The following is a 16822-nucleotide window of genomic DNA, read 5'->3' as shown; positions in this document are numbered from 1 at the left end:
TTGATACTGAATATTGTATCATTTATTCAGTAACTTGTTTATTTATTCACAGATACTTGAACTAATTGAACTCAGCCTGTCCATCCTATTAAAAGTGCATTTACAATTAGAGTTTATGCTTCATGCCACTGTTTCTCAAAATTGTTATATGTATATTGTTTTGATCAATTGCATATAAACAATAATTCTAATAATGACCCAATCTAGATTACTGTTAGAGCATAATCATAGGGAATTTAGATATTTTGCTATTTAGAGATATTTTTGATGCATAGAAGTGTGAGACAATCAGGTTGCTAAGCATAAAATTACATTATGATAAAACTTTGTGAGAAGTGTAATGGAAGTATGAGTTCAAGGAGAAAAGGAAACAATATAATGTCCACTTCTTAAAAAAATAAGAGCTTGTTCAAAAATTGAATAATGGTGAATATCAAATCACCACAATATTCAGATTCTACTGCATTATGTTTTGAACAGTGATATTAATAAACTATACTAGCTAATTATTAAACTAAAACTAAGGGTTTTTTCTTTCAAAAGTTGAGGGCTTTTAGTTGAACAGAATACAACAATTTTTGTTGCAATTTTTATTCAATGCAGAAATGTAATTTTATTTCAAACAGCAAGATAAAGTGGGCCAGGGAATTATCATATACCATAGTGTTACCGCTGTTTACTGGTGACTAGTCCTTGCTTCCCCAGATGCTGAAGTAGAACACCAGAGTAGCACTCCGAGGCAAGTGGAGAATGGAAAGTGGAAGGCTTTATTAAAGGACAGCAGAAAAGACTTCTTCCCGGAGGAAGAAGGGATCCCAAAAGGCAGAATCAGTGGAAGGGGGAGGTCTTCCCTTTTATATCTAAGGTCTTCTTTTAGTCTTCCCACATTTCTGTCCTTTATTTCTCTCTATCCTGTGGTGATAGAGTGCAGATGGGAAGGCGAAAAGGTGGGAGATAGGTGGACTGATGGGGCAGGGAGGAATAATCTGGGCAGGAAGGGCCTGGGGTGGTTTGATTAGCACCTCCCTGTTTTCTGGGAGCTGCTTCTTTAACAGTTCCTTAGGATGGGTTCCAGGCCTTGGGGACAGTAACTTTTCAATTTCCCCAGGTGTTGTTCTGGTTTCCTGGACTCCATTCTCGATAATGGTCTCCATTTTCTTTATCTTACTTGATATTAGACCCGATTTACCTAACTACACTAACTACCTATCTTTAAATCTGGCTTCAATAGTACAATAAAGTAACAATGTTTTCAGAGAATTATTTTTAGGTGAAAAAATTTAAATTGTCAGAGTAAGAAATATACTGTGTATAAACATACTCCTGAAAAGCCTGAACTCAAGCTGTGACAAGGGAATCTACAACTGAAACAAATAAAATTTGGGAAAAGTATTCTGTAATCTGCAAATAATTTTAGAAGCAGATATTTCTGCATCAGAATGTTATAAACTAAAACACCCTCAAAACTTTTATTAACAGCATTTATTGTAATAGTGTAGCTTTCCATGACACATTAATTTTTGGCTTATTTCCTTTTTCTTTCTCAAATTCAGCTAATGAAATATATTGAGTAAATTTTGAGGTAAATTTTTAAACTCTGCTTTCTGAACTGCTCTTTGCTATTTAGTCCATCTTCTTCTGTTTTGTTATCTTCTATTTTGTTATCTTCTCTGTTTTGTTATCTTGCCCCAAATTGCCCTCTGTTTCACATTCTCCTTGATCTTGTATTTACCTGATACCTTTACTCATGTCTACTGAAATCATGTGATCCAGAATAAGTATGTTTGTGTGGGGGAGGGGCGGTTCAACTGAACTTTCTGGTGGAGCTGAATACCTCATAGAACTCTGTATACTTTCTATGGTACTCTTTTCTTCCCTCTATGTCCTTTTAAAATCTCCTATAACTATACATTTTATCTTGCCTATAAAAGGAATCTGAGGTATTTCTTCTACTGGAAAAATGTCTTATTTATATGGCTTTTCTATGTCACTACTACCTGCCTGGGTTTTATAGCTATTGTAAAAATCTCTTGGATCTTCAGTCCTGCTCCAAAATTTTCAGGTATATCAACTGAAGATGAAAAAAGAGGGCTTGTGTCTTTCTCTTTTACCTGTGTCTTTTGACAATATAACCATCCTGCTTTTCCAGCAGATTTCTGCTTCTTGTTTTTGGTGAAGAAAAAACACTGAAGTATTAATTGGAGTTGGTTAGCTCTCATCTTTCCTATTCTGATCAATCTGACCTGAGGATGCCTTAGATGAATGCCTTTTGGAACTGCCAGAAGACTCTGAAAGGTTCCTCTTTTGTTTCTTATGCCTTTTGTGACCTCAAGAGGAAGAGGATGAGGAATAAACAGATAAGCAGAAGAAACACTGAAGAGGAAGAAGATAACTTTCTTCTTTTCTTCTTTTACTTTTTTCTCTTCTTTTAAGAGCACTTGTTTCTGTTTTCTTTGTTTTCTGCTTTTCTTCCTATTCAACTTTTTCTCTACATATATTTATGAAGTTTCTGCAAAGCGTCCTCTGTATCTTTAAAATCTCATCCAAAGCCAAAACTTTCTTATAGTAACTTTCAGAATTTAAAAAGTTTTCTTCTTCTAACTGCCCTCCTCCTTCTACAAGTAGTTGGCAGAGGTATTTTCTTGCATTCCTGTGAGTTGGGCAGTTGTCTAATGCAAGCTTAAAATCTTCTGGACTTTTTTAGATTTCCTTTTGTCATGTATAATGTTCCTTGAGCTACCAAACCTTCCACATTTTGCTTATCTATTTCCGGAGCTTTATTGTATCCATTCATAGCATCCACATGGCATTAAACCTTAAGATAGTTAACTCCAGTATTCACACATATTAAAGCCTAAATGCAGACAAATTTTTTCTTAATGCAGGAGCAAAATCATCTTCAGAGAAATTTTTGCTTTATAGACTTCTCATTAAAGATGGTGTATTAGATTCATCTATTCCTGGTTTTCCCAGAAGGAATTCAACTAATTCTGGATTAACAAATCCCAGGGATCTCTGTATAATATTTTCATAGGAATCTAGAGAATTACTATTTAGTTCAACACTCCTCCTATATTTCAAAGGAAGTTCTTCAGAAGTAATTACACCTAGTTTAATAACCAGATAGGTGTGGCGAAAGAGATGAGCTATAAAGAGACACTGCTAGTTTTTCATGAAATCTGCCAAAATCCTTGATTCCATTTTGAATAATGTCACCAGTTTGGTAATATGATAAAGGATCCCCATGGTGACTGTGAAAAGGCATATCTCTTAATGGAAAAATAACTGTGATTTCTAAGTGGGATATGTCTCTTGTGATGCCACTTCCTAAACAGATTAATACAATGAAAAAACAAAATTCCCAAAGTAGAATTAATTCTTTCAATCACTATATCACCATTTTCAATATCTTGGAAAAACAGCTCATTCCCCTCCACATTAAATATTCCCATGACTTGCTTTAAAGGTGGGATGACTGCATAATGATCTACATTGTCTTCATTAACTTTAGAAGTTGTAGGTACATCTGATTTCTAGGAAAGTGCAAAAAGTTAATCTGCTTTTTTGGAGATGAATTTTTGTATCTCAATATTGTTAATTAACTCTATTCTCTTTTCTGCCATGTAAATGCTACTTGGACAGCAGCCTCCAGCAGGCTCTGATACCCAGCATAGAAGGCTCTAGAAGTACTGATTGTCCTGCTATTCATTCTGGTGTAGCAAGGACAGCAATGACCACAGGTGGTAATTTAGCAACTGCCCCAAATGGTCCCCATCCATGACTAGAGATTGTGGCCTACTAGAACTTGATTCCGTGTCCACCACTTGAATCAGTGGTCAAGAAGGTTGAGGCACCAGCCTGGAAGCTGCCCCAAATGAACAGCACTTACATAGATGCTTCCTGTAGGATAAATATTTTTATTTTAAAATGTTAATATTTTAAAATGTGCTGGTAGAAAAAAAATAAAATAAAATAAAATGTGCTGGAAGTTCCATCTTTAGCAACTCCTTACATTTAGAATTTTAAAATTTAGGTGTCAACTTAAAATGTATGAAGTTATATATGGCTTTTCAGATTATTTTGGGATGTTTGCGGGAAGAAAGCTCAAAACCTATTAGGCTATTCTTAAGGCCTGATTTGTTCTCATTTCTTTCTTGAATATTTCCTTATCTCCATATCTAGATTATGAGTTCTTTTTGTGTCAGAATTATTTCCAGGTGCTTGTATTTTGCCCAAGATTCAGGAAGAGGAAAAGGTAAATAAAGGAAGCAACCCCAAAGAAGTCAGGAGTTGACTTAAACAAAATTCATACCCTGGCAGTTCAAGCTCAAGGATTTTATGAGCATTGTAGATATTACTCAGTTCTGTTCTTTGGTCAGAAAGGTTTCCCCATCCCAAAATATAAATCCTTCTTACCCCCTGCCTTCCACTGATGCATGGAATCCCTTCAAATGGTGACACAAATTTTCAGACTGCATCTATTCAAAATGCATATATCCTTAGAAGAAGTAACATTGACCTAAAATCAAATTAAATTATATTGTTTCCTAAGAGCAAGTTTTTGTAAAAAAAAAAAGTATGAGAAGAACCAAGAGGTTACTTGTCTGGGGTTTACATGTTAGCTTCTTAAGTTTACTGCAAACCATACCAAACATCTTTTCTTTACTGAAATGATCCTGAAGGATGATTAGGCAGAACTTTTTGATTCTGAAATGATCAACCATATCAAAGTCCTCATTTCTGGGAAAACATGATTCTTAAGTAGAGAAGCTCTGTGGTGGACTGAGAAATGAAGGTAATGTCTAAGGGTAACCCTGCTAATCCTCCAGTTTGCAGATTACACAAATTAAAACTCAGCAGTCACAACTGGACCTTCCATTGGGTAAATGAATGAATTAAACACTTCCTTTCCTATGGTTGGAGCTAAAGAGATCACCATGTTAAGTGAAGTAAGCCAGACTCCGAAAGTCAAGGGATATATGTTTTCCCTCATATGTGGAAGCTAGAGAGAAAAAAAGAAAAAAAAGAATCTTATAAAAATAGAAGGATGATCAGTAGGGTAAAGGAAAGAAAACAGGAGGAGGAATGAGGGCAAGGGAAGGTACAGGGTGGATTAAATTGACCAAATTATGTTACATGCACATACAAATATACCACAATGAAACCCACCATTTTTAGGGAAGAGAGGTGGGAGGGAAAAAGAGGGAGAAGGGGAGTTGCACGGAAGATGGAAGGAGAACCTCATCGTTATACGGAATACATGTATGAGGTTGTGATGAGAAAAAGAAAAAAAAAAGTGTCTCACATTAGATTGGATAGAGAGAAATGATGGGGGGGAAGGAGTAGGGGGGATAGGAAGGGCAGCAGAATAGAATAGACATTATGATTGCTATATATATATAGGTGACTCTATGACCAGTGTGATTCTGCAATCTGTACAGTTAGAAAAATGAGAAATTATACCCCAATGATTCAAATGTATGAATTGCCAAGATCATTGTAATGTCATGTGTAGCTAATAAAAAAAAAGAAACCCACCATTTGTATAATTATTGTGTACCAATGAAAATTTTTTAAAGTTAATACAAAAATCAATGGTCTTTTCAATTATTTGAATCCTTGCTAGAAGCAGAACCACAAATCTAAAATCTAAATTTTATTTAATCTTTTGAATATGTTCCTTAATTTACAGATTAATAAATCAGAATTATTTTCTAGATGATATAAAATAGTAGATTGAAAGCAGTGGAACGGTACAACACAAGGACTGAATGAATGCACTCTAATGTAAACTATGGACTTGAGTTAATAATATTGTATCAATATTGCCCCATCAAATATAACAACTATGCCATACTGATGTAAAAATATTATTAACAGAGGAGAAAATGAGCTGGAAGAAAGGGAGTATGTGGAAACTCTCAATTCTATAAACTTAAAACTGTTCTGAAAAATAAAGGTTATTTATTTAAATAACTATATAACTCTCTCTTTCCTATATCTGATAAATCTACACAAAACCTTTGTGGCTAAAAGTTTTCCTTCATTTGGCATAGGTAAGATTTTAGTGCATAGTAGGCATTCAGTACCTATTGGTCAGATGAACAGATTTTTCAGGAAAGAAACTACTGAGGAGTAATTGATAAGGAAGTTAGACTGCCAATTAATCTGAAACTTGGGTCACTGAAAATTTGTGTCTTTTATTGATTTTTTTTTCCTGCAGCAAGTAAAAGGGAACTTTGTTAGGTTGAAGGCTTGCATTTCAGAGCTTCGCATGATAGAGACAGAAGGTTGTTTCCGACCACAAAGCACTTCTCTACAGCTGGCAATACAGGATGGACTCCAGCAATTCAAACAATACAGCAGATATGTGACCACAGGTGCTGCTCTGCCCTACACTTCCCTGGAGGTAAGAGATGCTGGCCTTTAAGACTCAAAGCCATCCTCCCATTTTGGTCTAGATAGGTGTTTCATTATTTATAATCCTTAATCCTTGTATTGTTCTCTGTTTCATATACATTGAATGTAATTTTTCCTTTTTTTTATGTACTAGGAGCACTTAACTACTGAGTCACACCCCTAGCCCGTTTTTAAATTTTTTTTTTTTTTGAGACAGGTTCTTGCTAAGTTGCTTAAGGCCTTGCTAAGTTTCTGAGGCTGGCTTTGAACTTACGATCCTCCTGCCTCAGTTTCCCAAGCCACTGGGATTGGAAGTATGGGTCACTACATCCAGTGAATATAATTTTCAAGGCTAGATTTTCAGCTCCCTGCAAACAGAAGACATATATCATATATGATTTTTAATATGCAGATTGTCAAAAATGGAAGATCAAAAATAGGAACTAAAGTGAATTAAGGAAAAACTGAATCAAAATAAAATCTGAATATTCCATATGCCTCAGATTTTTGAAACTTCCAAATATTAAGCTTCCTAGATTGACATATATAATTACCTGAGTACCCTTAGGAACTGAAATAGTTCTTAATCAAATCTTGTCATCAAATGAAGTAAAGTTTCTTGAGATAAGCAATTATGCAAATGTAAAACATCTACTATTCTGGTGCCAGATTGAAATAATCTTAAAAATATAAATAAGTCATGGCTGAATATTCCATGGATATATAAGGGAGATGAATTAAACACTTTCAGCCTTTGGTAACCTCGGACAGCAAACAGATGCATTAAAAAATAATTGCAGAGACTTCTGGTTTCCAGTTTTACATGTAAGGAACTTGGAAGTCACCACTTCATCCTAACAACTAGCAAAATGTTAAACAAACTCAAAGGTTAACAACTTTATTTGGATCCCTAAGAGAAGTTAAGATCACAAAGCAAACAAACTACTGCCTCCAAAATTAGACACAGACAGATACAGAAAATCACAACACACTAGATGAGAAATCTCCACTGGAACCAGAGCTGGAGTAGGAAAACTTGAACTTTAATTGACGAATTGCTGGAGGATAAATATGGACAAGTCTGAAAGTTAAAAACTCCCAAGACACCCTGTCATGAGAGCTGGCCCACAATTTTGTGAGTTTTGCCTTCAGAAGTACAACCAGACTCTCATAGTAAATATCAGGGGGAAATTCCCTCATACCTCAGACTGGAGAGGAAGAGTGTTCTGTTCTTTTTAACAAGTTGTGCCCTCAGGAGAAACAAGTTCAACAGAACCCAACCTGCTGGGATTTTATCAGAGCTTAACTGATAGGGAGGATAAGAAATACCAAACTCTTTTTTTTTTTTGGAAAACAGTTTGATGGCTCCTTACAAAACTAAACACACTCTTGGATTGTCAGCCAACAATTGTGCTTCTTGATATTTACCCAAAGGAGTTAAAAATATGTGTCCACACAAAACTCTGCACATGGGTGTTTATAATAGCTTCATTTGTAACTGCCAAACTTGGAAGCAATCAAATGTCCAGCAGTAGATGAATGTTTAATAAAACTGTTGTTCATCCAGACAATGAGATATTATTCACTGCTAAAAACCAATGAGCTATCAAGCCAAAACAGACATGATAGAACCTTAAATACATATTACTAAGTGAAAGAAGCCAATCTGAAAAGGCTATATAATTTATTATTCCAACTATATGTCATTCTGGGAAAGGCAAAATTATTGAAATAGTGAAAGGTTGGTAGTTGGCAAGGGCCATGGGGAGGGAGGAATGAATAAGTGGAGCATAGAAGATTTTAAGAGCAATGAAAATACCTGTATAACATTATGTTGATGGGTGCATATAGTTGTACATTTGTCAAATCCATAGAATGTACCACACAAAAAGTGAGCCCCAAGGTAAACTATGGACTTGGATGATTATGATGATTATGATGTATCTATGTAGGTTTATCAATTGCAACAAATACACACTCTGGTGGAGGATATTGATCATGGATATTGCATGTTTGAGGGCAGAGGGTATTTAGGATATCACTTGCTATCTCAATTTTGCTCTGAACCTAAAACTTATCTAAAATAATAAAGTTTTTGAAAATAATAATTATTGTGGATTTCATAGGCATCCTACTTCATCAATCAAAAACATCTAAATATGGGCTGGGGATGTGGCTCAAGCAGTAAAGCGCTCGCCTGGTATGCATGAGGCACTTGGTTCGATCCTCAGCACCACATAAAAATAAAATAAAGATGTTGTGTCCACCGAAAACTGAAAAATAAATATTAAAAAATTCTCTCTCAAAAAAAAATCTAAATATTTTTAAAAATGCATATATTTAACAATTGCCGGGCACAGTGGCACACACCTGTAATCCCAGCAGCTCGAGAGGCTGAGGCAGGAGGATCAAGAGCTCAAAGCCAGCCTCAGCAAAAGTGAGGCACTAAGCAACTCAGTGAGACTCTGTCTCTAAATAAAATACAAAATAGGGCTGGGGATGTGGCTCAGTGGTCGAGTGTCCCTGAGTTCAATCCCTGATACTATATAATTTTATGTAGGAATTTGTGTTTGGCAAGTGAAATTTAATGGAACAATAGAATTTAATGGAACATTTATATATATATATATATATATACATACTTTTTTTAAACAATTGCCTTCAAGTTTCAAAATCCAAGACAAAACTTATGAGAAAAACATACAGTGTGTTCATTTAGATGGAATAAAATATTATACACAAACACCTCAATATTCCTTTAGGTCCCATATATTGGTCAAAGATTAGCACATTTTAGAGTAAAAAAAAAGCAACAGAAATACCTTAACTGGATCCAAGATAAACAAGGGAAGAATCAGTCTAAGAATGCTGTAAGGAAGCACTATAGAAAGAAGGAACAACAGGCTTCCTAATATTTAATGCACACTAGTGAGTGAAACTTAAGGATCTTATTTCCTTTGTTTTTATGTAAAAATTAAAGCATTTTGAACAAATGATATGATACCAGTGCTTCAAGCAATCTTAAAAGATTAAAACACAGGTGTTGCTTTTAACTGGTCACTTTGTAGGCTCAGCCTGATTGGAAGGTTCTGATTACCTATTCTACCACAATCTGCCAAATGAAATTGGTCTGTATCACTTCATGGCCTTTTGGCTAAGATTAAGTGAAATTTTATTTGTAAGTTACAGTTAAATCATCCTCTTTACACTAAACATAATAGCCATTACCATAGACTTCTGCTGTGATATTCCTCACTCTGGACCTCTAGGAAAATAAACATGTTGATTCTTGGATTTTATTTTCAGATTACTGTCCTGACTTCCCACCCTGGAAAAGAAGTGGTCAAACAACTGGAGGAAGGGTTGAAAGATATAGATCTGGTCAGGGTCAGAAGGCTTCAAGTTGTTGAAATCACAAAGGGAATCCTGGAGCTCATGGACTCAGCATCTCCAGTTGAAGAGCCCAGCAATGATGGTAAGGGGGATTTTTTGGTTTTTGTTTTTGTTCCAAGATGGCATCTCATTATGTTATCCAGGTTAACCTCAAATTCACAATCCTCCTTGCTGAAAGAATTTTTTTTGAAGTTAAAAGAATGATAATATCTGTAATGAGTAGTTTTTATGGGTCAATAAAATTGTTTTCCATGATCTTCTTATGTTCTTAAGTGATAAATTAACCAGCAGATTCCACTGCAGTTCAGATGATTTAGGTGTTAAATTTTGTAATAGTTATTTTATTTCAGAAATAATAGTTAAATTTTGTAATAGTTATTTTATTTCAGAAATAATAGTTAAAGCTGAAGTATTATAAGTCTAAAAAATAAAACTTACTTCATCCCCCTAATCACTTTTAAGATATTGTGGAATCCTTACAAATGTTCCTTTCTATATACATACACACACTTATCCATACATACTTAATATTTTAATGGGATCATGATATACCTAATATTCTATAAATTCTTTATGTATGTTAGATAGCTATCAGTATTATAACTCTATCTCATTTTGAGACTTCTTGATTTATTATTGTGTGGCTGTACCATAGTTTGTTTAATGACATTAATTTTGCTGTTATAATTAATGCTGCATGAACAGATTTACATGTAAGGATGGCTGCATAAGCTAATGACCAATGCAGTCACACAGACTCCTGTATGCAGAAAGGCCCCATGCTTGGGGTTTAATGCTTTTTGGCTGCTGTCTTGAAATTCTTAGTAATTTTATGTAGGAATTTGTGTTTGGCAAGTGAAATTTAATGGAACAATGGAGCATATGCCAGGCCTGGGAGCATTGACTCACATATGCCCTGCCTCCTTCCCACCTCCTCAGAATGGGTTCTCATTTGCCATCTCACCAGCCTCAGAGACTCTGCCCTTCCTACCCCTGTCCAACAACCACTGTTAGCCTCTGTTCCCCTGCTAGACCAAGTCCTGGACAATTCAATCAGGGTGAAGCAAAAATGCCTTTTGTGCTGAGTTGCAAGACCAGGGCCCAGGCACCTGTGAGAGTCTATACTTCTGGATAAAATTGTTTTCCATGATCTTCTTATGTTCTTAAGTGATAAATTAACCAGCAGGACCTGAATGTGTCAGTCAGCTTGTTGTCACTACGACCAAAATACTTGACAAGAACAACTTAGAGGAGGAGAAGTTTATTCTGGCTCATAGTTTCAGAGGTTTAGTTCATGTTCAGCCAAGTCCATTGCTCTGGGCCCAAGGTAAGGCAGAACATCATGGCAGAAGAGTATGGCAGAAGAGTCACCTCCTGGTGGCCAGGAAGCAGGGCAGGAAGAGGGATTGGGCTGGGGAAAATGAACCCTCCAGAGCATGCCCCCAATGACCCACTTCCTCTAGTGCCTCACCTGCCTACAGTTACCACCCAGTTACTCCATTCACACTAAGATGGACTGATTAGGTTACAAAACTCATGATCTAATCATTGCACCTCTGCTATAACTTGAGTGATAGATGAATCTAAACTGGTTAAAAAAGAAACTCTTAAACTTCATAATTTGGTAATTCCACTTGACTTACTAAAATGATTTCATAAGGGGCTAGGAATATTGCTCAGTTGGTAGAGTGCTTGCTTCTCGTGCACAAGGCCCTGGGTTCAATTTCCATCACCACACACACACAAAAATCATTTCATAAATGTCCTTTGCCTTAGAATTAAATCCAGCAAGGCATTAATGGTCTTTCCTCACCTAATCCTTGGCCTCGATTTACAGCTTTTCTCCCACCTCTGTCTGACAAGTCCTGGTAATGGGAAACCATGAGTTCATCTCTGAAAGTTAATTATATCTTACTTTCTCACATCTCTGAGTCTCCTTTCCCAGTGGCCCTTTCCTCCTCCTCTGCTTGGCTAATTCCCACTTGTCCTCTAAGACTCAGTTTGAATAAAATTTCTTCCAGGAAATGTAGGATTATAGATTATTTAGATGTACTTATTTATACTTATCTGCATTTTCCCCTCCAAAGTAATCCTGGGAGAAATTCAAGAATAACAGTATAATGTTAAAATCAAATGATTTCCTTTTGCCCATTAGACTAGCAAAGATAAAAAATAAACAAGAAAAATGTCTGGTTGGGAGTCTCATTTACTATTGATGGAAGTGTAAATTGATATGATTTTTTTGGAGAGTCATTTGGCAGTAACCATATATATATATGTGTGTGTGTATATATATATACACACATACACCTATATGTTTGGCAATAACTATATATAAACATAAATATGTATATGTATATATCTAAATATAAATATATATATATAAGTATATATACACACAAAGTTTTACCTCCTAATAACATTTCTAGGAATTTATCCTACAGATAATGTTTGTATACTCAAAGAGTTATATACTCAAAGAGAAGGTGACATAATTTGTGAGTCCAGAGCAAAGCCAACATGCAGAGCCCCTTCTTTCAAAAAATAGATAAAAGACCATTGAACCAAATGTGGTGGCACAGGCCTGTAATCCCAGGGGCTTGGAAGGCTGTGGAGCCAGCCTCAACAATTATCGAGGCCCTAAGAAACTTAGCAAGACCCTGTTTCAAAACAAAGACTGAGGATGTGGCTCAGTGTTTAAGTGCCCCGGGTTCTATCCCTGGTACAAAACAAATAAACACAACCCATTTTAAAAAACCATTTTTATATGTACTAACATATAAAAAATTTTCTCCCATGGACTCTTTGTGGAGTAATATGGTGGGTCTCCTGTTGTGTGTGAGTGTGTGTGTGTGTGTGTGTGTGTGACTGTGTTGTGTGTGTGTGTGTTTAATTGTGATAAGAACACTTTACATGTGATCTACTCTTGTAAAAAGTTTTAAGTATAGAGTATTGTAAACTATAGGCATAATAATGTTGTATAGTAGTTCTCTAGAAGTTAATTGTTTATTTATCATGTTCTGGTGTTTTTTTTCTTTTAAATTTGCTAGTAATATAACATTCCCTCAATGTTATTGTGTGGATATGAGATGTTCCCCAAAAGCTTACCCTCCTACAATCCTTTCTGGCTAAATGGCCCCTTCCAAGGTTGTGACACATGGAAGTGCCTGTTCTTTTGATACTATTATTGATCTCTTCCTTGTCCCACAAGAATAACTTCACTCTTTCTCCCCCCTCACTTGTTCCCTCCTTAATTAATTAGGAAGTTGGTAACTAAGGGTGTGGTTTCTCTGTCAAATTCTGACATATATGGATGTTTATTGCAACATGAGGCCTCTGACATTGTTTTGGAGGGTAACCAACCTTAGCCATGTGGTTTGTGAGCTCTCACCTATTATGCATACTCTGCTTTCCCAAGCTAGACTCCTCATTAACTATCCTTCTTTGTGTTCCCATACCTCTACTCCTAGTAGTCTTTTCTCTGAATTCCTTCCCCTGTCCTCTTCTAGCCAAATCCTCCCACTTAAATCCTAATTCAGTTTCATTACTACCATATTAATTTTCCTCTCCTTAGAATAACTATTATCACTTGTGGTCTGTACCACACAATTCAGCACTTAATTATATACCATCCATAATTGTCTACCATTGCTTTTTTGTGTGTGTGATAATTTTGTCTGTTCACCTGACTTGTGAACTACTTGCTATCTTTTCAATCTGCATTAAAGTGTAAGAACCTTGGAATTAGAAACTTGTTTTACCAATTTCTGTGTCACAGTGTAGAGGATATTCTAGATTATCAGAAAGTATTTTTTAATTAATTGATTACAGTTATATGTGTGGGGCTATTTGGCTCAGCATCCCCCACATCCCCTTACTTTGGTAACACTTCCATCTTCCTAGTTAGAGTGGACCATGACTCAGACTGAAGCAATCATAGTTCTCCAGGACATTAATCAGAGTCCTTTGCATTGAATTCCCCAAACTAAATCTTGTTAGAGTCTGTAAACAAGTCAAAATAACACCTGGCATTTTGCCAGGGGAATGTTAGAGTTCGTAAACAAGTCTGGATGGTGCCTGGCAAAATGCCAGAGGGAGTGGTTTGAGAAGTAACAAAAGCGAGCCATTAAGTGTGGAGATTCCTTATTGGTTGACTGATGTATCTAGTTTATGCTAATTAGATAAGCTGTGTGGAAAGTATAAATACTGCTCCTGTCCTGCAATAAACGGCTCCTACTCCTGCTGTATCAACGTACACAAGTTGTTCGTCACCACCCCCACCCCCACCCCACCCCACCCCACCCCACCCCCCGGTTATTCTGCTGCAGCCGGACTGCAGCAAAATCTGAGGGAGAGAAGCTGTTTTTCTTTCTCTTTGGTCAAGGACAGATAAGTCATCAATTTAGAAAGAACTTGTGTCTATAATAGCATAGAGCTCAGAGTACTCTGAGGCTGCATGAAGTCTTTATTTAGAATAGTTAGTGGCTTGTGCTTATAGAAGAGCTTATAAATGCAGGAAAACCCCTTTTATCTTGTTTTACTGGTATTCTCCCAGTATCTTCCTATTTGCTTCTAAATAATTTATTATCCCATAAATTGCTTTAATCCCTCTGTGGACCAGATATATATATATATGCCTCATTGCTTGAAATATCCCTAGTTTATCTGCACTCTACTTATAATTAATTCCTTTATTTCTTTAGTTTCCTTTTGATTCATTTTGGCATCATCAGGATATTTTCAACAGCAGCTTCTCTCATTCTCAGAAGGATGTATGCTCCAGAAATAGGTTGCCTAAGTCTAATTCACAGGTATATCACTTCCTAACTGCACAACTTTGAGTAAGGTATTTAGCCTTGTTAAATCTTAGTTATTAATTCCTAACCCATGTAGTAGTTGTTGTAATTAAATGAAATCATGTATGTTAATTACCTAGAACATTATAAGTAGTCAGTAAAAAGTTAGTTATTCTTAATACTCATGAAAATTTTCTGAGACTTTTTTAATATTTAATTTTTTTAGTTATAGTTGGACACAATACCTTTGTTTTTATTTATTTATTTTTATGTGATGCTGAGAATTGAACCCAGAGCCTCGCATACGCTAGGCAAGCGCTCTACCACTGAGCTGCAACCCCTGGCCAGAGACTTTTTTTTTTGGTAGTGCCACAGATTGAACCCAGGGCCTCACATATGCTAGACAAGTGCTTTACCACAGAGCTATACTCACAGCCATGAAATTGGCTTATATGACCAGTTCCTAAGTAAACTGTCAGTTACCTGAAACTAAGTCTGTTTCTTATACATCTTTGTATCACTAGCACTTAGCACTCACCCTGACATATGGTAGATTCTCAATAAATGTTTCTTGAATAAATAATTGAAAAAATATCAAGTGATTTGGAAGAGGTTGTGGCTACTGTCTATGATGTCAGCTTAAATGTAACATATTCCAAACACTCATAGCTTCCCTATGTAATCCATAGTATTCACACATTTCTCATATCTAATTAGAATTTTTGAAACTCTGATGAACATGGCATTAATTAAATGAAAATTGTACTTTTTTTTTCCAGTTCTGGGGATTGAACTCAGGGCTCTTCCCACACTAGCCAAATGCTCTATCATTGAGCCACATCCCCAGCCCTGTACTCTACTTTTTGAAGACAGAAACAAAACAAAAGAAAGGTTGATATTTTAGACTAGTTTTGAAAATAGTAGTGAGAATATATCCTTCAGTCAGTCTAAATTCTTTCTTCATTTAGTACAGTCCTGCTTAACAAGAACTAAACATCACAAGGAAGACTTAGAGACTGAAAGATCCAGAATCATTGAAGAAAGAATTAACTTAAAAATTAGGAAAGTAGATTCACATTTTAGAAAATTTCTTTAACATACTCAACCTAATTGGAACTCAAGAAGTATAAATTAAGACAATGAGATATTATATACCTTGCCTGAATGGCTAACATAAAAGAATGAAATTACCAAGTGTTAGTAAGGGTACAAAACAACAAAAGCTCTAATGCTTTGCTACTGGGAGTGTAAATACGGACTCCAATTAAGGAATATTGCTTGGCATTATCTTAAAAAGTTGAAAATATGCATGCTCTATGTTTTAGCAATAAATAATTTTATTCCTAGGCATAAGAAGTGCCTATGTGCACCAAAAGCATATATAAAAATGTTCATAGTAACTTTATTCATAATAGCGCCTAATTGTATATGCTCCAGATTTTCACCAATAGTAGAATTCATGGTATATGGAAGCATATTAATATACTATCCAATAAAGAAAATTAATAAAGGAAAGGTATACCCAAAAGCATTGGTCAATTCCACAAACAGAACATTGAGAAACAAATGCCTCCTGGATAATTTTATTTACATAAAGTTCAAAAACAAGCAAAATATTCAATGTAAAAGGTAAGACCAGGAATCCTTTTGAGAAAGAGGGAGAGTAGTAACTGCAACTGAGCAGAGATGGGGGCTCAGGAGTGCTAGCCCAGGTGGTAGTTACCAGATGCTTCTGAGTCAAAATTTAATGAGTTGTATGTTTACATTTATGTGTTTTAACCTTTGTCAATATTGGTCTTATACTGTATAATAAAATAAATTTTTAAAATAAGAAAAATGTCCTTTAAAAGATCTAAAATTAAAAGGTTAACTTTATATTGCATTCACATTAATCAAGATTTTCTGATCATTTTTAACTTTTAAAGTCTATTAGTTGTTTTCTTCCAAATGTATAAAAATACTTTTGTTCATTTGTTATTACGTTGTTTAACTTGTTCATTTTATTCTTTATTTTAAAATTTAGCTGAAAGATCCTTCTGTGTGCTCTTTGTTGTGGCTTTTGTCCTATGATTTAAACATCTTTTGTAAATTATACAGACTTAAACATTACAGAAGTATAAAAGAGAAAAATGACCCAAAATGTCACTTTCCAGAGACAACCACTATTAACAGTGTAGGACACAGTCTACTGAAGTGTCCTACTGCTGTCCCTGCATGTACATGTGTATGGGTAA

General features: G+C 35.5%; 1 protein-coding gene and 1 pseudogene across 3 annotated transcripts in view; one reads left to right on the top strand and one right to left on the bottom strand.

Moving 5' to 3' along the window:
• Positions 1 to 16822, top strand: part of M1ap (meiosis 1 associated protein) — a 92181-nt gene that overhangs the window by 23427 nt on the left and 51932 nt on the right. For all 3 annotated transcript variants that reach the window (XM_071601757.1, XM_027943765.3, XM_071601758.1), the window contains 2 exons: positions 6224 to 6409; positions 9706 to 9874. In XM_071601757.1, coding sequence (XP_071457858.1) covers positions 6224 to 6409; positions 9706 to 9874 — 355 coding nt within the window. The remainder of the gene's footprint in view (positions 1 to 6223; positions 6410 to 9705; positions 9875 to 16822) is intronic.
• LOC114099476 (tetratricopeptide repeat protein 14-like) lies at positions 1483 to 3779 on the bottom strand (annotated as a pseudogene).

Source organism: Marmota flaviventris, chromosome 14 (genome assembly GCF_047511675.1).
Source record: "Marmota flaviventris isolate mMarFla1 chromosome 14, mMarFla1.hap1, whole genome shotgun sequence".
NCBI lineage: Eukaryota > Metazoa > Chordata > Mammalia > Rodentia > Sciuridae > Marmota > Marmota flaviventris.
The sequence above is the reverse complement of the archived record's forward strand: the minus strand, read 5'-3'. Positions and strand labels throughout refer to the sequence as shown.